Raw genomic sequence first — 24,711 nt, 5'->3', positions numbered from 1 at the left:
CTATAAAATACCTCATGTGAAAAACTTATCTTGGAGATTATAGCAAGAAAAAATTTCTCCTCTCAGATAATAAGCATTCTGTAACTTATATTACTTGATTTATGCTTCAGCTAGTGAAACTCTTAAAACCACGTTACACACACAGACACACACATATGTGTACTATATATGTATATCTTTATACATAAACTTAGAGGATAGATAAGTGATTGATAGATTTCATCCAGTTCTGTGTTTGGTGGCAGCATGTTGTTATTAGCTACCACCTCTAAAAACCTCAGCAAGATGTAAATAAGCTAAAAAAAATAAGATATTATAGTTATCACCAGAATTCATTATTATGAAGATTCAAGCATGATCTAGATCAGCTCATAACGCTTAAAGTGTATCTACAGTGAAGAGGAGTTTACCTAAGTTATTACTTTAAATTTACTTTAATATCACGTTATCATTCTGTATCTTTTAGCACAAGCGGTTAAGTAAACATTTTGGGAGTAAACTAAATGGAGATTCTGCAAATAGAAGAGCTCCAGGTCTATATTGGTATATATCTTATTTGGATGATCTTTTCTGATTAATATGGTAAGGAAAACTAAAAACTGTACTTTTAATGGATTCTGATTAATGCAGTGATTCTAACTTTCTTTGCAAATAGGAAAGCAATGGAATCTAAACTCACTGGACTAAAACAGTAGAAATGCCAAGGAAGATCTTATAGCCACAGAAGAGGGCAAATGTGGAGGCCGTAGCACCTTATCTCCATGAAGAGATGCAATTTCTCAGCAGTCTGTACAGTGTGCATCTTTTCACGCACCACACAATGATTAATTCCCTGGGTGGTCCAGGTGCAATATCAGCCCGAGTAAGCAATTTGGGATGCTGAAGGGTAAAATTTTTTTTATCAACCAAAAAATTCTTAAGGGAAAGCAAACAAATTATTTTGAGACGGTATGCAAGGACTAGACTGCTAGCGAATTCTCAGAGAAAATAACAGTATGCTGTTACTTTCAGAGATAGGTATGGGAATGAGTGTGGGGAGTAGTAATGTAGCTATTGATAATAACATTGCCCATTTATGAAAAGAAGTCTGAGAAGCCACTGAGAAAAGCCAAGTAAAAATTCTGGTGGAGCTTGGATATGGGTAAAAATCATGTTGTATAGATGTGAGTGCCAGCTAGTCACATCTTTCTGGTACAAAGTAGGTACTTAATGTTTGCTGAATGCATTTCCAGATCAGATTAATGAAGAAATTAATTACAGTTTTCAATTTACTACTCTAACCTGTTATCATTCCTTAGCTTTCCACATCACTGTTACCCAATGACATTAATTAATTTACTCAGTTATTATTTAGTTCATTCAATTAATAGGTCAGTTAATCTATCAGTCAACAAATATTTATTAACTGCCTATTAAATGATAAAAGTTATGGCAGACCCTGGGAATTGAAATGGAAAAGCCATAGTCAGGATTAAAGGTATTTTTGGTAAGTCAAAGAGACAGATAAGAAATAATAAATCCCAACAACAACAACAAAAAGATGCTGGTAAACATAACAGCAAAAACTCATAAAAATAGGACTGGGTCCATAATTTCAGGGCACAGTGTAAAATAAAATGCCTGGTCCCTTGTTGAAAAGTTGTTAAGAGGCCGAGCGCGGTGGCTCAAGCCTGTAATCCCAGCACTTTGGGAGGCCGAGATGGGCGGATCACGAGGTCAGGAGATCGAGACCATCCTGGCTGACACGGTGAAACCCCGTCTCTACTAAAAAATACAAAAAACTAGCCGGGCGAGGTGGCAGGCGCCTGTAGTCCCAGCTACTCGGGAGGCTGAGGCCGGAGAATGGCGGGAACCCGGGAGGCGGAGCTTGCAGTGAGCTGAGATCCGGCCACTGCACTCCAGCCTGGGCGACAGAGCCAGACTCCGTCTCAAAAAAAAAAAAAAAGAAAAGAAAAGAAAAGTTGTTAAGAATTTCAAGATGGCTACAGAAGATTATTAAACCAAGTGCAAAGCCTATGTTATTGCCAACGTTGCATGCCCATGAAGCTAATCCTGCAAAGAATTATCTGATTCTCTCTATCTATGTAGAATATTTTTGGAAAGGCTTTTTGAATTAGTGGCATATGAGCTCCATTTTAAGAGATCACTTAAGTTTCCTAGGCAAGGTTGGAATCGGATGTAAGTAAATGGAAGTAGGCATTTAAGGTTTTCTTTTCTATGGTTAAAAAGCAAATATTGTAGCCAGGAAATGATAATTGCTTCAAAAGTTCTCCTTTAAGGATGAATGGAGCGGCCCAAGATGAGAACAGAAAAACAGATAAGGAAAGTTATGACTGCCCTTTTGCCCACGCTAAGTAACGTGGATAAATATCACAGCAGTACTATCTTCCTTGTTTATTGCAGTTTAATTTCCAAAAAAATGTACAAACCTTAAATATGCATCTCAATTACTTTGTTTATTTGTATATGCCCTTTTAATCACCACCTAAAGGTATAGAATATTTTATCAGCCCAGAATATTAAATTGTTTCCCTTTCTCAGTCAATAGTCTAATCTGCCATAATCACTCTTCTCATTTCTGCTACTATATGTTAATATTGCCTTTCTTGAATTTCATATAAAGGGAATTATACAGTATATAATCTTCCTTTTGTTTTCAGCTTTATATTTTAATGAAAAACATCACAGTCACATTTTCAGTTAATCCTTATTGTAATCCATAAAGAAATTATTATTGGCCCTCTTTCTTACAGATGAGGAAATGCACTCATAGTGATGAAATGACATGTCAAGAGTCACATTAACACGTAATAAAATTGAGGCTCAAAATTCATTCTTCCAAGTCTAAGTTAAATTTCGCCTCCATATTTTTTTTCTAGCTTCCCTTTTGTTTGGGTCCCCTTCGTTTTTTTCCCCACAATTACCTACTGAGGCATTTATGATATGACAAAGTGACATTCTAGAACTAAAAAAAAAAAAAAAAAAAAGGACTGCAATTTTGAAAAATTAAGCTCTAAAACACTTGAAACCTTTAGCATTGTTGTTACTAATTGTAACGACCTTGATCATCATCATGCTATAAATATTAAAGTGGATTGACTTACTGAACATATCATTTCTGATCTAATAGATATACCACTTTTCTTCTTAAAAAATGTTTTGAAACCACCAAACAGGAAAATATTTATAAAAAAAGACAGACTTTTCCAGACCTTTTACTGTCCTTTTATGGAAAATAATTATAGGCACTCTTGCCAACAATAAGAAAATCTTTATTCTCTTAAGTAGGTAAGAATATATAACACCAATAACACTAGATTTTAATGTATATTTGCTGTTTTTCAAACCCTACTCTAAATGTATCTTTTTGCTATATGTTTAGATTTATCACACACTGTTTTTAATTTCTTTGAAGTCAGTTTTTTGAAATGTATGAAGAACTTTAATTGGCATTTGCTACATACAAAGAACATCTCAAAAATAGGTACAGAGGGATGTTTTATTAGTGTGTGGAAGGAATAAGCAGTAGAAATTGAAACTGATTTCTAGACTTGGATACTTAACATATTTTCCTCATGGGATTATTCTGTATTTCATGATGACTTAACCAGGGGCTTTAGAGAGAGCATTATTTTTTTGAACACAATTTTCTTCAAGTCTCACTCTCTTTCAGTATCCTAATCCCTCTTCTCTTCTCCCTTCCATTAAATTTCACTTATTTTGTACTGACCTTTATCCCTTGAAGTAACTCATCAATTCATAACTTTTCATCTTACCCCCAATTTTATTCTTTGTCCATTTTTTAGTAATTACATGACCATCTTGTCCTAAGTAGTACTAGAGAAATAGAATTTACTCCTATGCTCGGGATAGTAATTACTGCCTAATCTCATGCTATGCGGTATAGCACCATTTTTACAGAATTCTTTTGATAAAATAATTCCCTACCAATCACCCATTTAGCATGATATTCATTGTGTTTCTGACTTTGATGTCTCAAAAGTAAAAGTAATGTAAAAATCAATAAAACCCCAGGTCTAGAGGTGACAGTTTTTAAATGAATGCTGTCTATTACAGTCACTTAGGGAACCTCTTTTATGACTAGGACCTAGGAATAGTGTTGGAAATGTCCTAAGGGAAAGTACTATGCAATTAATTGAACTTCTTGGAATTTCTACCTTCTCTAAATTGCCTCACATTCCTTAAGGAATAAGGAATCCTGTTCCTTAGAGATAGATGTGCAGCCCAAAGAGAGACATATCAAGTATACCTGTAGCTTTAGGAAACAATAAACTCACATTGAAAAACAGAGCAATTTTTAATTGTTGAACAACAAAAACTAAAAACTGATGCTCACAAAAACTATTTGGTATTCATTCATTCACTCATTTATCCATTCAGAAAATACATTTTGAGAATCTACCAAACAGAGTCTAGTCATTGGAGAGAAAATAAAAAAGATAAGAAGTTTTGATTTTGCTGTCATGAAGCATTTTAGAAGAGAGATAAGTAACAGTATCAGACAGTAATAAATGATTGGAAATTATAACAGGGCAACAAGACAAGGAGTGTCAACAGGGACTGTTTTAGGTTGAGCAACCAGGGGACAAAGGCCAAGGTAGGTGTGAATTTGTTATGCTTGAAAAACAGAAGGGTGTCTGTATCTGGGCCCCAATATTAAAGAAGGAGAGAAGGGTAAAATGAGACACTACAGGCTCACTGGCCTCATAGTTGAGTTGACACTTTTTTTAAGTGCAGTGGGGACATATAGGAGGATTTTGAATTGTATGTTATTGAAAATATTTCATAAAATTTATCATTTTATGTTCTTTTAATCAGCTATTATTAATAATCACACAAAAATATTAACATATGGAGTCATGACCACAAGAGATGTTTCTTTTTTGCTTTTTATTGTTGTTTAGTGTTTTTTAAGTGAATATACTATAATTTGTTTATTCATTGGCTATTTAAGGACACTTGAGAGATTTCTAGTTTTTAGTATTTTAAATAAAGGTTCTATGAACATTCATGCACAAGATTTTTGTGCAGAATATATTTTCATTTCTATTGTTAAAACGCTTAGGAGTGGAATTGCTGGGTCATATATTAAGTGTATATTTAACTTTACAAGAAGTTGCCAAACTGAAGCAACTGTAACTTTCACACTCTCACTAGCAATGTGTTAGAGTTCTGGTTGCTCCATATCTCCAAGGTATGCCTGTAGTTGCTAATGTCCTTTTATCAAATTCACCATCTTTTCTTCTGTAGTGCCTGATCAGTTATCAAGGCCATCTAGTGAATTTTTTAGTTCACTAACTTTTTTTCTACCTCTATAATTTTTATTTGGTTCTTTTTTTATATACTTTCCATTTATCTTTTCATTGTTTTTATGTTTTTCTTAAAATTTTAAACATAGCAATAACATTACCTGTTTTAAAATCCTTGTCCTCTAATTTTGTCTTTCTCATTTCTAGATTTGTTTTTATTGCCTAGTTATGAGTTATATTTTCTGGCTTCTTTACATGTTAATTATTTTTATTGGATGCCAAATATTTGAATGATACATAATGGTTTTTTTGGAATTTTTTATTTTCCTTTAAAGAATGTTGAGTTTTGTTTTGGCAGGCAATTAATTTAGTTGCAGATCAGTTTTGTAATTTTTAGGCACATTTTTAAGGCCCATTAGGAAAGGTATAGTATAGCCTTTACCTAAGACTAGTTTATTCTTTCTTTTAAGGCACTGCTTTTCTGGAATCTTAACAAAGTATCCCAAGTGTTCAACAATGTTTCTCCCTTTGGCTGGTCAGAGTTTTAACATCTCAACCATGTGTGAGCTCTGATCAATTTCTAACTTTTATCTCCCTGATACTTGTGCTATCTCCATTAATTGATCTTTTCTGGCTTGGTGAAGTCTTACCTTAATCATTTAATCTGGCATTCAGCCCAGTGCTCAAGGAAACTACTATACAGATTTTTAATCATTTTATCTAAGTAAATCCCTTGTTTTGTATCTTTTGCCTCACAAATTCCAGGCTACTTCAACATGACAATCCCTGATTTTTGTGTCTACAGCTCAAAAAGACTACTGCACTTCACTTGGCCTTCCTTCACTATCCCATCTTCTGTAAATACTGACAAGCAGAAAGCTGTCGTGATTGTAGGGCTTACTTTGTTTTCTTTGTCTCAGGGAGCATAATCCCATGTTTCTTTCTGTGCAATGTTGGAAAATAATTGTTTAAAGAATTATCCAATTTCCTAGTTCTTTGTGGCAGAAGGGCTAATGTGGAACAAGTTTTTCCATCATGTGCAAATGTTTGATAAAGTGAGTATACATTTTTTATATCTATTATCCATTAAGCCTTTAAAAGAGAGATATAACAGCTTAATTTTACATGTCCATATTAATAATGAATGACATGTTGCCATATTTTGCGACTATTTAAACTCAATAAACAATTTTAGTCTGAGTGTGATGGCTCACGCCTGTAATTCCAACATTTTGGCAGGCTGAGGTGGGAGGACCTCTGAGTCCGGGAGTTCAAGACCAGCATGGACAACATAGTGAGACCCCATCCCTACAAAATATTAAAAAATTAGCTGGATGTGGTGCAAGCCTGTAGTCCCAGCTACTTTGGAGGCAGAGGCAGGAGAATTGCTTGAGGCCAGGAGTTTGATGTTACAGTGAGTTATGATCTTGTCCAAAAAATAAATTTTAGACCTCTACTCAGTAATATTAAATTAGAAAAAAATGTAAGTTTCTCAAATCTTTTAGGTCATAGAAGAAAAAAATTTTGAGGACATCTGCATTAGAAGATATGAGAGCAATTCAGACAAGAGGTAATGATGTGTAGAGTGATGTAGAAACAATAAAAAAAAAAAAAGAAACGGGTTTCACGTACAGTTTGGAAATATAACCAAATTCTATTTGTGGTATGAATGGAAGAACAGAATAGAATATTCTTTAATTATTGTGATGTCCCATGTTAGAATCTTTCTTTTATATTTTATTATTTTAATTAAAAATAGGCAATGGATGTTAGAGAAAGGACACGTGGAATATTCAGATGTCACATTCTCCTGTGTTAAAGAACCAGAAAAGTATGCTATGTAATAACTTGTATAAATATTTAAATTAATAATTCACAAACTTATGAGATAATGTTTAAGTATTGGCTCATTCTTTTGAATCAATTTAGAATTCTCTTTCTTACCATATAAGAAGTGGCACTATTACACTGAATATGTAAGATGCATGAATTAGTTACATATGATGAAAATAATTTACTTTGATGTTAGTGTTTTCAAGACTTATAATATGTAGCAATAGTAAAATGCCTTGAGTTAGAAAGGGGATGTGACAGTTACATGCATGTGTATAACCCAAGTGTCAATATTATAGGCAACAACAGATTTGATGTTTGAGTATGTTATATAATTCAGACATAGTGTGAGTGACCATGTAGACGTAGTGCTTACATTGTTGATAAAACTTTAAGAAAGAAGTCTTAAATAGGTTTAAGAAATGAAAATTTCAGTAGAAGATAATGTTCATGTTTATGGAATGATGGCTGTGTTCTAAGATAGAAGACTATGATCTCTAATTATCTATTCATGACAAGTATATGTGATGTCTGCCGGCATGTTTAGAGTCTATGTAAGACGAGATAAAAATAGCATTCCCCTTCTTTATATGTTTGGTAGAATTCACCAGTGAAGCCGTATGGTCCTGGACTTTTCTTTGTTAGGAGGTTTTTGATTACTGCTTCAGTCTCCTTACTAGTTATACGACTATTCAGACGTTCTATTTCTTTATGATTCTGTCTTGGTAGGTTGTAAGTTTCTAGGAATTTGTTTATTTCTTTTAGGTTGTCCAATTTGTTGATGTGTAATTGTTCACATTAGTCTCTTTTGATTCTTTGTATTTCTGTAGCATTCATTGTAATGTCTCCTTTTTACTTCTGATATTACTTATTTGAGTCTTCTCTTTTTTTTCTTATTTTAGGTAGATTATCAATTTTATCTTTTAAAAAACCAACTCAATTTTTTTATATATTTATTGTTTTTCTATTTTCTATTTCATTTATTTCTCTTCTAATCTTTATTATTTTCTACCACATACTCCAGAAATCCTATTTCTGAATATTTATCCAAAATAATTGAAATCCGGATCTCAAAAAGATATGACCATTCCCATGTTCACTGTAGCACTACTGACTAGCCACAATGTGGAAACAACCTAAGTTTTCATGGACAAACAAATGAATAAAGAAAATGTATATACATACATTGAAATATTACTTGTCCTTTTTTTCAAAAGGAAATCCTCCAATATTCTACAACATGGATGAACTTTAAGGATATTATCCTAAGAGAAATAAGTCAATTGGGCTAAGTGAAATAAGTCAGTCACAGCAGGACTGCATAATTCACTCATACAAGGTATTTAAATAGTCACAATTATAGAAGCAGGAAGTAGAATGGTTGTTACCAGAGGCTGAGAAGAAGGAGAAATGAGGAGTTGCTAATCAACAGATACAAAAATTGAGATATGCAAGATGAAAATGTCCTAGAGATCTGCTGCACAACGTGGTGCCTACAGTCAACAATATTTTACTGTACACTGAAACTTTTCTAAAAGGGTGGTCTCATGTTAAGTATTCCTACCACACACACAAAAATAAAGTAAACAAATTAGTGGCTGCCAAGTGTCAGGATATGGGAGAACATTGATCTCAAAGGAACGAGAGGGAACTTTCTAGGATGATGGAAATGTTCTATATCATGAGTATGGTGGTATTTCATGATTCTACTTACCAAAACTCATAAAAGTATGCACTTAAAATTAGTTTTTGAGGATGTAAAAATTTTCTCAATAACACTGGCACACAGACACACCCAAAGGAGAGGAAACTGCAAAAATATTGTTATATTCAATTAACTACACTAATTATGTAATTATTTAATTCTCCTCTGTTTTAATAATCTAAAATTTGTCAAGAGGTTAAGAAGATCCTAATCAGCATAAAACAATTGGATCATTAGAATATTTTTGCTATTTTTCCTATCAAAAGCATAGAAATGCAATCGTTCAGTTACTGGTGCAGCCTTATCAATGGATATATTTCTTATTTTAATTTTTTGAGATTGTGATAATAGATCAGAGCCTCTTTTTTGTCATATTTTCAAACTTTTTTAAACAATGGAACTCCAGCAACAACTGTTTTGAATATAGATAATGTGATGTGTTCAAATAACTAAAAAAGTCCTTTGCGTGTAGTACCTCTTTTATTCATTCAGGGTTTTTGGTACCATGAGTCATAAAAATATATGACTCATCAAAATATAAATTCTTCCATGTTTCTGCTGCTGAAAAATTGCTTTAGCGTCTGGATTTCCGGAGGTGAAATCTTTGGCAGCTGGTATGGGATTAGAATTTAGAAATAGCTTCAACTGAAAACATGCAGATTGAAGCCCTGTAACACAGAAGTACCTCGTTGGGGCTTAAGAAGGCCTGGGTTCTTGCTTTTGCTTTACCTCTGACTAGTTATATGACCTGTTTTATGTCATAGATTCATAGGATTAAGGAAATCAATCATGCCACTAATAGGTTATCAATTCTCTTTATTAACCTTTGTAAAGGACAGATACTGTATTTTGGTCAGCAAGGTTCCAGGTGTCTGTGGCTTTGGGCTGTGATTTACACCAGATTCTAGCTTCTTAGAGGTGCTTCTCCTAGGTGCACCACTAAACCACTTCTTTGAGCCTTTCCCATCCACTCTCTCTCTAAACCTAGGGCTTGTGCTGGGGATGGTTAATTCCAAGGAATCAGACTCAGGAAAACCTCAGTCATTTTCCATTCTCTTAGATTGCCCTCCATCACAATAGTACTCTGCTGCTTCCTTCTTTTTCAGCAACACATCATAGACTTCTCAATCAATTTCTGATTTCTCATATGCCTGGAGGAAAAGACTGCTTCACCTCTCAGCTATGGCAAAAGCCCTACAGCAATAATTGCAAACTCTGGGTACCTGCTTGAACTACAAGACCATAGAAAAGATCAGGAGAACATAATTTAATAACTCAGTAATTTCCCCCACTATATTAGTTTATGAAAAAGTTCTTTTTAAAAGCACTACCTCTACCCCAACCTTAAGGAACTTTTGAGTAATTAAGGTATGGCCTGTACCACTGAAAGTGGGCAGATATGTAAAGATAAAAATGTAAAAAGCTATCGAATATATTTATTAGAATTGAGCAACTAGAGAAATTCCAAACTGAGAATCACCTCTCAAATGCTTTTTCAAATTCCTCCACTCTACCATGTTGGCCTGTTTCCCTAGCTGTACAGTTATATCTAAGACATCTTTCCACAGAAAAGACTAATATGTAATTGCAATTATTTTTCCAACTCCTGTGACCCAGATGGACACAGCCTACGTGTTCATTCAGACTTTGCAGAAGAAATGTTCTCTGTATGTTACTAGCAGGCTCCTCAGCCTTCAGAAGTGTAGCGTATGTCTCAGCGTGAGCATGCTTTAAGTACTTTACACGTTGTGTAAAGCTACTTCACAGTTATTATTATCAACAAGATTATATTTTTGCCATAGGAGCCTCATTTTTGTGTGAATCTCTAAATATTTTTCCATATTCAGGTGAATTTTCTTAATCTGACATTGATGTAGAAATTGCAGTCAAGCCTCTCCTTTAGAAGTTAAAGACGTTGAGTCTTAGAAGCTCTCATTAACCACAAAAAATCAACTTGATTTCTAATAATCAAGTTGATTATTATTATTAGATTATTAGATTATTGGAAATCTAATAATCTAATAATTATATGATTATTAGAAATAATTATTAGAAACACTTGATTATTACAAATCAAGTCTTTTAAGCTTCCTCACTGAACATCCTGATGTTATGGCAAATATGGTTGAGGTTATTTGGGTGTTTCTTCAGGGGATGTATTTATACATCAGAAAGAACTTACAGGACTGTAAAAAAGAAAGTCCTTCTAGGAGGGATTGTAATGTTGAAAGGTTTTCTAGATTAAGTGGAAACTGGCATGGTTTGTTCAGTTTATCTTTCTGAAAAATAACACAGAGAAAATTTATTTTTACTTAAAAATATCTTTATATCAGCTTAGGGAATAGACTTCCTATCTGAAAAGGGATTTAAAGAGAAGAAAGAGAAGGAGAAGAAGATTGAGAAAATATAATCGCATTAGTTGTAGGAGCTACTGTGTACTTGGTGCTTTTATGCCTGAGTTTATGCTACAACCAAAATTATCATTGCTATTATATTCCATTAGACCAAAAGTCACATTTATGCAGTTTCCTCCAGACAAATTTAAATCTCAACATTGTTTTTCTCCTTTATGTTTCATCTCAGGAAGCTTTATTCTATAAGAGGCAGCAAATTTGCAGCACAGACATGCAACCTGTAATCTAGCATTCCTAGAAGTAGACTAGAGAGTAAATGACTAATAATAGTTCTGACATTTTAACTCTTAAGTTACTCTCTTGAATAAAAAAGTTGCAAAGTAACTTTAAGACCTGCGTCAATGTTTCTTTTCTCTTTTTTCTTTTTCTTCTCTTATTTATTTACTCATTTGCCTTTGTTCATGGTTTGGCAGTACATCAACACATGTTTTAAAGTGTTAGAAAAACAATAGCTCTGTAAGTAAAACCAACATCTATAAAACCAATTCTAAAGTTCACCAAGATCTCTTAAATTATCTCAGTGTATGCTATACACTGATACTTATATTTGTGAGGTTGAACAAGGGAACTCTGAACAATTTCAGTAAAATTGATCATGTTTTTTTGCCTTCCAAAACTAAATGAAAAGACTAGCTTCAGGTAGAATGTGAACAATTTAGTGGTAGGTCAATTTTGCTGATTGTAACAAACTCCCCATAGGCCTCAATCTTTCAGATTTTAAGCATCGTGCACCAGGATAAACTTTAAAAATGATGTCATGGCACTGAATTTGGACCGAATGTTGACTATTCAAAACTTAACATCTTTCCTTTTGGTTTGGCGATTTATCATTTTTAAAAGGCTTTCCCATTTGATTTTTGTAATCAGAGAATGTTATCCTCCACTTGACACATGGGGAAAGTGAGCTTCAGACAACTTTAGCATCCAGGTTGCCCATCAAAATCCCCAAGAAAGCATCAACTATAATGTCTAATCAGCTGGTAAGCTGGAATAAAGCCAGTGATCTTCTGTTCTCATCTGAGGATATATTTCCTTTAATAAAAACACTCTTATGATATTGTATTTTGAAGAATGAAACAAAACCATAATAAAAAATAGTAACAAAACCCCTCCTCTCTTGGCATGAATTTCCTAATTTGTAAAACAAATATGCTAAGTCTTACTTGTCCTGTATTGTCTACCTCTCAGGGTGGTTTTAAGGTTAAATTACATAACATAGTGAAAATCCCGTAAAATGTATGTTAAATATCTGCAAGTCTCCCATCTCTGCCAGATATCAACCTTGTAAATTCCAACACAATTCCTAGAACAAGACTTTCTACTTTTTGTGTGATGCATTACTTTCTATGTTATTTTATATTTATATATGAATGTATCTTATTTCCCTACTAGAGTTCCTTTCGTGCACATTCTATGTCTGTTTCAACTTTGTTCCCTAGCAGGAAATGAGATGCTTTGAATGGAGTGGTTGATCACTAGAATAAAAGAATGAAATGTTCTCCCCTCATCTGGAAGATACCATGGTACCACCTGGGACTCTTTGAATTGTTTCTGTCAAAGTTCATATTGAAATAACTCTTTCATTAAGAATTCACCATCTGCTGGGTTTCATTTCTTTTCAAAATTGGTAATGACTTGATTATTCTCCTTTATCATATTCTGACTTTAATGCATGCCTGCTATTGATAACTGCTTGGTTCTATTCATTTTTGTATTCCTGAAGTGCCTAGTACAGTATCCTCTATATTTTAATAGCTCAATATATTAATAAATTTTAGTTGGATTAACATATAAATAGATGTTAGTAATTGTTACCAACCTTGAATCACAGTCTACCTCTCATGTGCTTGGGCTACAAAGCATGATAAATATGACTTTGTATCTCCTGAGCCAACTTTTCTAAAGTGGAAAAGAGGCTTGCGCTTGCATTTCTCTTAGGCTGAAACATATTCTCAGGGATAATTCAAATGGTCAGGATAATTCCCCTGGTCCACTAATGTCCCATTGGTGACCTTCTTGACTAGGATGATGATAAGACTCCCAACAAAGAGCAAAGTTATAAAGGAGCTAAGGTCTCCTGAGTGCTTCTACCTGCTGGTTCTTAAACCTTTTTTCCCCAACCCAAAAGTTCAATGTCTTTATACTATCTTCTAACTGCTCAGAAAGCCCCACACAATGATTGTCCTGTTCGGCTTGTCTTGAAATTAGACAAGATCATTCTCTTGCAATTACCTAAGAACTACTCTCCAGGATAAACAGTTTCCAATAAAAACCAACTCCAGCTTCTAAAGAATCTCTTCTTAAAAGCATTTATGCTCAACTATTTCAAATAAGGACCAAGCTTTTGCTCTAAACTATTTCAAATAAGGACCAAGCATTCTGCATGTAATGCAGTGCAATTTGAAAGAGAATAGATTTTCATAAGTGCGCCAACAATGTCTGGCAGAATACCATTTATGTGACATAAATGGAAGAGACCAAAATGATCTTATTTTGAATTCTGTTTTTAGAAATGGCCTTATCAAAATAATTTTTCTGCATCAGCTTCACTGCTGTTTGATAGCAAATCAAAGGTAGAATTAACCAAAGCTGAAAGTATTGTACTTCTCTACCATTTTGGCATTCGAAAGGTGATGGATTGACTGTGTCACTGAATTAAATAAGAAAAGGCTTTCATTCCACTTACAAAGTTTTACAACAAAACAGAAATTTGGATATAAATTCACATCCTCAGACCAGTATGTAAACAACCATCCCAAAGATCTAATTGCAGAGTTAATATTTAAAAGCATCGCCATGAGTATCTGTGATGGCCCTAGAGAGCCTATGTCAACCAAATTGGGCTTGAAGTCATCTTTCATGATTATCAATCACTGGTCTTTCACAAATGAGTCAAATTCAATTCATAACTGCTGGATTCAAGGTGGGGGAAATTCACACAGGCAATAGGAATCAGATCTGATAGAAATCAAATCTTAGGCCAAAATTCATTCTCCTTCCCTTCCCATCTTGCTCGTTTTTCTCCCAACTTCCTAATAGCACATACATTCAAAATGAGAGGTATTTTAAATTGCTTTTCTATTGTTCTGGAGAGTAGCTGCTCCATCAACCTGGGATTCAGAGCAGAGCAGAATCCAAGGTGACTTGCAACATTGAGAAAAGATTATATATTGAATTATTATTGATAACATAACCAGTTATCTATCATTGGTTTATCATCTGAAAGAGAAAGTAGCCCTAAAATAATATATAGTTTTAAAGTAAACAAAAAAATCTAAATTTTAGAAGTGATAAAAAATTATACAAATGTATTTTCAATTATATATATATATACTCCATTATATATTATACAAATACATTTTCAATTATATATATTCAATTATATGTGTGTGTGTATATATATATATATATACATTTTTTTCTGAGGTGTGACTTGTTAGAGAAAGAATAGAAACCAAAAAACATATAAAGGCAAAGAAAAATATGTATGAATTGTGAATTTACACACTTTAAAAATGTTATACCAAAATACATCAAAAATTAAGCCAATAAAGTCAAGGTCTTCATAAATAAAATAAAAAGATAAGTAAAATGAAAAGTGTGTGTAATTTGAAAGAATTATGCATACTTATTCTTGTATTTAATAACTTAAGTATTCAAAAGAACCTCTAAAAATGACAAGAAAAATAAAATGGAAGCGATTCAATGGACGTAAATAGGCTATTCACAAAAATGGAAAATTTTCAACTTTATCAGTGGTCAGGATAATACAATTAAAATGAAGAGCTATTATCATTGTGTTCATAAAATTAGCAAAACTTACGACTTGTAACCTAGAATGCTCAGTGGGAAGGTAAGTTAATACAGTAGTCTGACTTTTTCTTTAAATGAAATGTTCTTTGATTCAACAGTGTCAATTTTGGGAATTGATCTTAGGAGAATTCAAAGGATCTCAGCTTACAATTATACATAAATGGATATTTATAGCAACACTGTAGTAGAAAAACCTTGGAAATAATCTGAACATCCATCAATGCAGGAATAATTGAATAAATAATGTGCATCTATTTTTATATTTCTATGAAGCTGTTAAAGAGAAGGAGGTTAGGTCTGTTATCACTGGTCTGTAGGGATGCCCACGACATGCAGTTTAGTAAAGAAACACAAGCTGCAGAGTAATATACATAGTAGGTGCCATCATTGCTCTGAATGTCCTTGCTTCATTGCCTTTGACTATTCTTTTCTCATGAAACTTGCTAACAATCTCTTACCACCTATATGTCTAATTCTTCCACATTCATATTCACCAGAAGCCTCAGTTTATCAGGGAAGCTAAACTGACCAACCCAGATTGGATACATGTCCACTACCTGTGCCTTCAGTTTATCCTGAGCAGACATTTATTCAACTCTTGGTTTCTTTTTGACAGCAAACTCTTTGAAGCCAGGGATGATTTATCTCATCTCAGCATTCCCAACATAATATGTATATGTAGTGATTGACATAAAGGGGTAATTTATCAAACATTTTTGAATGAATGAAAAAAGTACAGTCCAACCACATTCCAAAAGCAAATGTATAAATAAATAATGGTAGAGTATTAGAATTGGATGGAAACATCACCAAATACTGAAGAGTGTCATTTACCAAGAGTTTTAATACTGAAGCAATGGTATCCAGCTTATGGGTCACCAAATCCCAAATACATTCATTCATATGCCAACATTGGCTAAAAACAAGCCTTTCTTGAAAATTCCCAGTTGCCATAAAGCACAAACTCTTTAGAATTGTGCATACCGTTATTCTTGTGTTTGCTAAAGGTTGAGCACTATTCAACTAGACAAAAGGAAGGAATGTAATATCGACATGAAGATATCAGGGAATAGGAAGCATGCTATCTTTAAAAGAATGGTTATGTCCCTTACAAAGCCCTCTGAGGGATGGAAAAGTAAAAGTGATACCACTTGCCTGCAGCTCTTCTCCATTCTGTTTTAATTTTAGGTCTTTGAAGTCTGAATTTGTCTTAATTGTTTGTTCCTATGAGGGTTAAGTGAGCCACATCTTACTCCACGTCTTGCATGTATAATACTTACATACTACTTTTAAATGCATGTATACTCTCTGTAGTCACTGAAATACAAATTCAGTTTAAAACATCATTGAATTCATTTAGGCTTTTGATTATCTGTACCTTCTCAAAAAAAGATGCATATAAAAAGCAAATTATTATCAAAAGAGGTTATCACATTCTTCTTTCTTTCACTTATCACAGGGTCCTCACACCCCAAAATATCGGAAAATAATTACCTAAATATAAAGCAGTATAGGCACAAGTATCAAACAACGTGTTTATCTGAACATAATGGAGAGAGATTTGCAGTCCCGTGTAAGGCTGTTCTCTCTCTCGGTCTTTAGGTGAACAATTGGAGGCAAGTTTTGACACCTCCAGTAGAGGGAGACCTGGAGATCGGTTCTGGCCAGTAATACATGTGGGAGTAATGAGGGTCAAGTGCGGATCAGGCATTTAATTGCTGGTATGTGACTCTCCAGGGATCACTTTTTCCACTGCTACAGCATCTGGGAAATGTTCCAAATAATGGCTGTTCTGTCAGCTGAGTCTTAGAGTGAAGGCAAAGTGATGTAGTCTAGGGTCGGAGATGACCCGTAAAGATCATTGTGTGGGGCAAGAAATAAATCTTTACTCGTATAAACAACTGAAATTGTTGGCCTGTAGTTATCACAGACAAATCTAGCCTCTGTTGCCTAATAGAGTTTCTGCTATTTGAGTTTTTCTTGAGAGATATTTAATTACAACAATTGACTTTTAATTGTACCTCGGAACTGGACATAGTTTAGGAAAGCGAGAGATTTTAGAGCAGAAGAAGCTAGGCGCCAAAGACTGGTTATACTGGTTTAGTCATTCTTTATGATGAGTTTGTAGTAGATGATGAGCTTTTGGATTGTGAAATCAAAACCATTTTGTTGCTGGTGTTTCACTTAGCTAGCTACTCCTGAGAATTTCATAATAGCAGATTTTAAAATGTGGTTGGTTGATTAACTGGCTGTTAACAATTATGTGATGATACTAAAAGAATGGAAGTGACTAGTTTTCAGAAAAGGCCATAGAGCTTAATGATTAAGGGTCAGGCTTGGAGTTAGAAAGACCAAGGACAGAATTTTGACTTTGCGTTTATAGCCATTTGATAATCGTTAATTACATTAATTAAAGATTATCTTTTAATAATCTGTAATTATTATTAAATAATAATCTTTTTATCTTTTTAGCCACAGTTGCCCCATTTATCCAATGTGAATTGTAATAATAGAAAGTACTTCATAGACTGCTATAAGCATTGACCGAAAAAATATGAAAAATGTTTTATATGTTCCTATGGTTATTGTTTAGTTTATGGTGTTATTATGAGCAAGTTATATCATCTCTAAGAAGCATGTTTTCTCACACTTTAACATCTCTGAAATTAAGACACCTATTAAAATTAGTGATACTTTATAATTATAGTTACTGGATGATACACAAATTAGCATGTAACTTACAATAGATGGTATCTTAGATTTGAAGAGACAGGGTTGTGATAATATTATTAACAGGGTTTCTAGCTAGGGCTCATTTGAGCATCACAGATAGGTAAGGCCAGTTTGCTATCCTTCAAACATAAAAATATATGACCTTCCAGAACTTCTCTTTTCCATCACTTTGACAATTGACACTCAAAGCCCCTATTGTTTTTTAGTGGCTGTTCGGAATTTTCTTCCTAGTGCCTTAGAGTATTAGTGTGATATTCTAGGCATAAAGGTCTTATAGCTGAACTAAAAACACTCAAACAGGAAGGCTGGCCTCTTCATTGTTGACTTACATCTAAATTCATTACAACAAGTTCTGGAAGCTGTTCACAAACAAGATTCTGACTGACCATCACCTTTGTTTTTAGCATATATACCATACGTTAATTATACCTATCTCCCAGATCCTCCAAGTACCTGTTTTGAAAACTTTCCCTGACATATTTGAGCTTCTCAATAGCATTTTACTTATGCTTATCACCTGCATTGTCTCCACAAGCAATCTTCCTGAATTTTCCATATTACCAAAACGATGAGAGCCAACACAACCCAATTTTGTAACAACACTCATTCTTTTAAACACTGTTCTTCTGTGTTACTCCAGGAATTCATTGTTAATCTTCATAATCATGCCATTAAGGTTGTTACTCTTAATGTGCAGTTATGAAGATCGAAATGCTTTGAAATAAAAGGGATAATGTAGGCCCAGAGGCTCCACAAAATCTGAGATAAGTATGAAATGGTAGACTGCATGATGACCACAAAGTCCTCCCTTTCTCTACTCACACTCATTTGCAATATTATTTTACTACTCCAGAGGTGGAGTCTATTTCTCCAACTTTTTTTTTTTTTTTTTTGAGACGGAGTCTCACATTTTTACCTGGCTGGAGTGCAGTGGCGCTATCTCAGCTCACTGCAAACTCCACCTCCCGGGTTCAAGCGATTCTCTTGTCTCAGCCTCCGGAGTAGCTGGGACTACAGGTGTGCGCCACCACACCCAGCTAATTTTTGTATTTTTAATACAGATGGAGTTTCACCATGTTGGCCAGGATGACCTTGATCTCTTAACCTCATGATCTGTCCACCTCGACCTCCCAAAGTGTTGGGATTACAGGTATGAGCCACCACACCTGGCCTCTCCAACCTTTTAAATCCAAGCTGGTATTCTGACTTGTTCTGAACAATATGCTGCAGAAAACATGTCATCCAAATTCTAAAATCATGTAGCTTCTACCTGTACTCACTTGGAACACTACCCTGAACCCACCATACCATGAAGAAGCCTGGGATATAGAAAGAGAGGCCTAGCCATCCCAACTGCACCATCTGACTCCGGACCCCTATATACGTCCCAGCTGAAAATAGCTACATGAGAAAACCCAGGCGAGATTAGCACAAGAACCTTGCAGACAACCCACCATACTGCTAGACATAGTAAATTGCTGTTGTTTGAAGACACTAAATTTTGAATGGTTTTTATACATGGATCGATGACTGAAAGAAGTCAAGGGCTTTCAACAGCTAGAATAGATTTATCTGAATTAGAGTCTGAAAGAAGGAGGGAGGCCTGTAGAGAGAAATTTGGCAATGATATATTTAAAAAAGTTTCACCTAGCTTTGTTTCTGTCACTCCAATGCTAGCATCATATGAAAGAATTTATGCTTTAAAGAGCTTTAAAGATGCATAGCTTGAATTTTTTACAGCCCTTTTATGAAGCCATCAGAAAGTGCATTTCAAACAGGTTTCATGTTTCTCCTTAAAGAGTTCTCATACTGTGACATATGGTGACAGGATCAGCTCAAGGAGTGGGAAGAGAAGAAGAGTGGAATAAACCGGATGATTATTCCCAGTTCTCCCCATTCTAAGATATTTAAGTTGGGGTGGGTCTACATCAGTGTCAGCAAACTACCTTATATTTTTGTACACTGTGAGGCGAGAATGTTTTTTACATTTGTTTAATGGCCAAAAGAGAAAATAAAAATAATAATATTTTATATAGGTAAAATGTATATAAAATTCAAATTTTAGTGTCTATAAGTAAAGTTTTATGAGAACACAGCCATACTCCTTCGTTTATATACTATCTATGGTTTCTTTTTGGGTACAACAGTAGAGTTGAGTAGCTGTGATAGAGACTGTGTGCAAGCCTAACGTGCTTATTATCTGGCTCCTTACAGAAAAAGTTTGGCAACTTTTGTTCTAGGATGGAGATTTGAGAATTTTTTTTAGGTCTCTGTAATGTGTTGTATCCCATGGCAGTATTTGTGAATCCATAAATAAACACACGCAACTGACCATCTCAACCTCACTCTCACAGTCCTTGTATCTTGTTTGTTGAATATGCAGAAGTGTAAAGGTGTTTATGTCCTAAGTTTGCTTAGGGGAAGAGATGAGGGGAAGAGAGAGCTAGAGAGCAGTAGATCAGAGTAAGTGTTTGATGATACTTTAATGGAAAAAGTGACACTAAAATGATTTAATGCCCTTCCATATTTGTGTTTTTCTCTTGGTATCTCTTTCTAATAACTTTTGTTTATAGATCAAAGCAGTTTTTGAAGAGCCAGAAGACTAAACAACAAACAACATTAGCCTTAAAAATAACTTTTTTTCTTTCCAATTTGCTTCCATAATCTGCAATTAAAAGTTCTGCAAAAGAAGTTACTGTAACAGTGTACCTAACAACAGATAAATTGTGAAAGTGCTGGGCATAATTTTCTTTACCTGTCTGACCTTCATTGGCACCCAGACATCTATAGACTATTTGCTTGTCACCTCAACTCGAAATGGCATTCTTATTGAAGCACTTTATGATTTTTAAAAATCATATTTGGAATCTATTAATATACTTTGCCTCTACAACAAATGAGGGATTATGGAATATAATCTCAGAATCCCAAATTGAAAGAGACATTTAGTTAGAGGGACAATTATTGGTAGGCCTAGAATAATATTTTTGGTTTTTCTGGAAATGACACACCATTAGTTATGAAGTGGAGGAATGTAAAAGGTATCTTCTTTCTCTATGACAATACAATTCCAAGTGTAATTTCTGGCTTACCAAGAACCTTTTCAAGTAAATATAAAATCTTCCCTCTTTTAGGCTACATGCCTCTTTCTCCATTTTTAAAGCTATTTTCTATTAGAACATATGCTAAGATTTATTATTTGTGCCTTTATCCTTAGTGAACATATGTATTTGGTTTAGTTTTTATTTTTTTTAAGTAGTATCACTTTGATCCACCCTCTGAATCACATGTGTTTACCACATTCCTGAGAAGACTACGAGTATTTCAGCAGGGAACATTGTCCAACTGGAGAAGTTTGGAGGCAACATATGTTCTCATAACAATTTTCTGGAGGGAAAACCGTCCTAAGCAAATTTTACAATGGAAGGATTGTGAGCCATTTGCTATGTACTCGCTTAGTATCTATTTGTTACTAAGAACTACATTTATTTTTGCTGCTTTTCTCCAACTTAAAAAAAAAAAAAAAAACAGTAAGCAAACTGTACATAGCCTCACTAGTTTCTCTCTTTCCTTCTTAGCTGTTGAGCATCTCTTGGTTTTTGATTGATTCTCACATATGATACTACCTTTAGTAGATCTGAATTTAAATAATAACTAAATTTTGGTGAATGTGTGTTTATTGAGGGTCATGACTGTCTACCAATAAACCAGTGAGTTTATTTAGGGCTAGAGCTGTTCCTAGCACTTTCTATGTCAGTGTATGTATTAGTCCATTTTCACACTGCTATAAAGAACGACCTGAGACTGGGTAATGTATAAAGAAAAGAGATTCAGTTGACTCGCCGTTCTACACAGCTGGGAAAGCTTCAGGAAACTTACAGTCACGGTGGGAGGTGAAGGAGAAGCAAGCACCTTCTTCACAAGGGGGAAGCACCACACTACCACACTTTTAAACCATCAGATGTCGTGAGAACTCACTCACTATCACAAAAACAGCACGGGGGAACTGCCCCAAGATCCAATCATCTCCCACGAGGTCCCACTCGCGACACGTGAGGATTACAATTCAAGATGAGATTTGGGTGGGGACACAGAGCCAAACATTATCAGTCTGTCACTTAGGATATGCGTAAGTAACAGAAAAGATGAATAAAAATTGTCCTTTTAAAAAATGAAGCTTTTCATTGGCTCACTTAACTGGGAGTACAAAGGTAGGGTAAAGCTCAGTGTTATTTAATTCAATAGGTCAGTGATAACCATGTCCTCTAATCTACAGTCCTAACCTTTATCCTGAAATATGACAGAATCAGAGCTATAGGATTACTTCCTTATTCACATTTTGTGAAAGAAAGAGGATACACCTAAAGTCTTTTCCAGATAAGCAAAACAGAACTTTCTAAGAAGGCTTGAACAAATGGTTTCCTTGGTCAAATTATGGCACATATCTATTCCTGAGCCACATCTTTCTTAGGGGGATGGAGTTTTGCTGGTTAGACTTGGAGCTGCATATGAGGACATGAGGTCAGCTCTGAGTCTCGTGGACTGGGTGGGTATTTGAATATAACTAGGGTGCTTCAGAGAAGAAGGAGAAGGGAATGAATGGGGGTAAGCAAACACCAGTGTCCACTGCAGCCAGCTATATATGTGTGAAATAGAATGAAAATTTGATGTTGTAGAACTACCTACTCCCTTTTTTTCTTATTGTTCACTTTTTTTAACTATCAAAGGTCACATATATAAAATATTTAGTTATCACCAAAAAATAATGCTAAAAGGAGTTTTTAACATTTTCAATTAAAGAACTCTTCTAAAATAACTTTATCTTTTAAATCATTTCAAAAATGACTACACTAGCTAGCATATTCGAATGCGTATCATCATTTTATGCTTCCTTTATTCTAGGCTTAGCAAATACAAACCATTGTTTAAGTCAATAATTATATGGAAGATAGACTGTATTTTCCCATTTTACAGATAAATAAAATGAGCCAGGGAGATTAATTGATTGGGTTATTGTCCTTCATTTACTAAATTCTAAAGCGTAGCATTTGATTCCAAGTCTCCTGCTCTTAAGCCTGATTTTCTAAATTATTTTGTTTCCTGGAGCTGTCATACGAGTTATTACAAACTGAATGTTTTAAAACAACAGAAATGTACTTTCTCATAGCTCTGAGAGTTAGAAGTCCAAAATCAAGTGGTGGCAGGGCCACACTTTCTCTGGAGTGGGAAACCAGGAAGATTTTTCTGGGAAAACCACTCCTGGCCTCTTCTAGATTCTGATGACTGTTGGCAATTTTTGGCTTATGGCCGCAACTCTCCACCGTGTGCGTCGTGTTCAACCTTCCCACCTCTCTTACAAGATGCATGTGATTGCATTTAGGGTCTGTCTGGATAATGCAGGGTAACCTTTTTCTCTTAAGATCCTTTATTTATTCATATCTTTTGCCATAAAAGGTAATATTAACACTTTTGCATTTGAAGTAATAATAGCAGATTTCAGAGACTATGATGTATATATAACTTTGGGGCCAACTTTCAGCCCGCTAAGAACACCATTCTAAAAATCTGATTAAAAGAAAACTCAATAATACAGGATTCTTGCCTTTCTTGATCTCTGCAGTGTTCCTAGTATCCAACAGAACACAGTATCTGGTACAGTAGGTACTCAATAAACATCTGTTGATTGATGAATGAATAAATGCATCATGATGTGGGAGTGGAAAAGTGTCATGATACAAGTAGGATGTGCTCTACCATTGGATAGAAGCTGTGGGTGAAGAGCATAGTTGAGAAAATAAGATTGATTTTTATAAGATATTTAGATATTCTCATAAAAAGTTTTGGACCACAGGTATATCGTTAAGGGGAATCAGTGAATGAACTGAATATCTGGTGCATGGATCTTTTTCCTTTTGTGGGTGTTAAGCAGAAGAAAATATGAAAAGAGTAGAGCTCATAGAATCAGGTAAAAACTTCAAATCTGGAAGGACCTGAAATGTCTAGTACAACTTCACACCCAATAACAAATGATCACACTTGTGAAACGGTGACAGTTTCCATTTAAATGCCCAAGAGTGCTGAGGATGGCATGACCTTACCGTTCAGCCCGTTTTGTCATTGAACTGATCCAGGAATGTGAAGTTGAATAATGCAAAATTTCAAATGTGTTTACCAGTTACACAGGGCATTGTCTACAGCAGCCATGACCTTAAAGTTTGGGAGAAAAGGGAGCACAACTCCCCATATTAAAACTTTCTGTAATCATGAGGGGCACCAGCTTTGCTGATCCATTAGAGTGTGTGACACCCTATTAGCTAGAAAGGAATTTCTACTCATAAACATACAGCAAGCAGTAGCAATTTTCAAATTATTTCTTTTAAAATGTTCATTATTTATTATAAATCCTTAACAAAATGTGAATGAGTCTAACATATAAACTGCTTAAAGGCAGGTGACAATATAGAGATGTGTTTATTTTCTGTAAGACTTGTTGCGGCCGGGCGCAGTGGCTCAAGCCTGTAATCCCAGCACTTTGGGAGGCCGAGATGGGTGGATCACGAGGTCAGGAGATGGAGACCATCCTAGCTAACACAGTGAAACCCCGTCTCTATTAAAAAATACAAAAAACTAGCCGGGCGAGGTGGCGGGATCCTGTAGTCCCAGCTACTCAGGAGGCTGAGGCAGGAGAATGGCGTAAACCCAGGAGGCGGAGCTTGCAGTGAGCCGAGATAGGGCCACTGCACTCCAGCCTGGGCGACAGAGCGAGACTCCGTCTCAAAAAAAAAAAAAAAAAAAAGACTTGTTGCATTCGAGGAAATGCTACAATCTTTTTTTATTTTTATCAGATCTTTTAAAAATGAAAGTAGATGTGAAGAAAAACAAGTAAGGCACACAGTTTATTAACATATTCAGTATTGTAAAATTTGTTACAAATAAGATGTTA

The 24,711-nt window shown here is 34.7% G+C and overlaps 1 protein-coding gene across 4 annotated transcripts in view; it reads left to right on the top strand.

The window, feature by feature from the left end:
* ZNF385D (zinc finger protein 385D) overlaps positions 1-24,711 on the top strand; it is a 963,288-nt gene that overhangs the window by 521,219 nt on the left and 417,358 nt on the right. Inside the window, exon 1 of one of the 4 annotated variants that reach the window (XM_009201789.4) lies at positions 6,724-6,840. The exons of the other annotated variants lie outside the window; for them this stretch is intronic. Within the exon in view, the coding sequence (XP_009200053.1) occupies positions 6,819-6,840 (22 nt within the window). The 5' untranslated portion in view covers positions 6,724-6,818. Of the gene's footprint in view, positions 1-6,723; positions 6,841-24,711 lie in introns of those variants that run through there. 4 annotated transcript variants of the gene reach the window in all.

The sequence above is a fragment of the Papio anubis genome, chromosome 2 (genome assembly GCF_008728515.1).
Source record: "Papio anubis isolate 15944 chromosome 2, Panubis1.0, whole genome shotgun sequence".
Classification (NCBI taxonomy): Eukaryota; Metazoa; Chordata; class Mammalia; order Primates; family Cercopithecidae; genus Papio; species Papio anubis.
The sequence above is the reverse complement of the archived record's forward strand: the minus strand, read 5'-3'. Positions and strand labels throughout refer to the sequence as shown.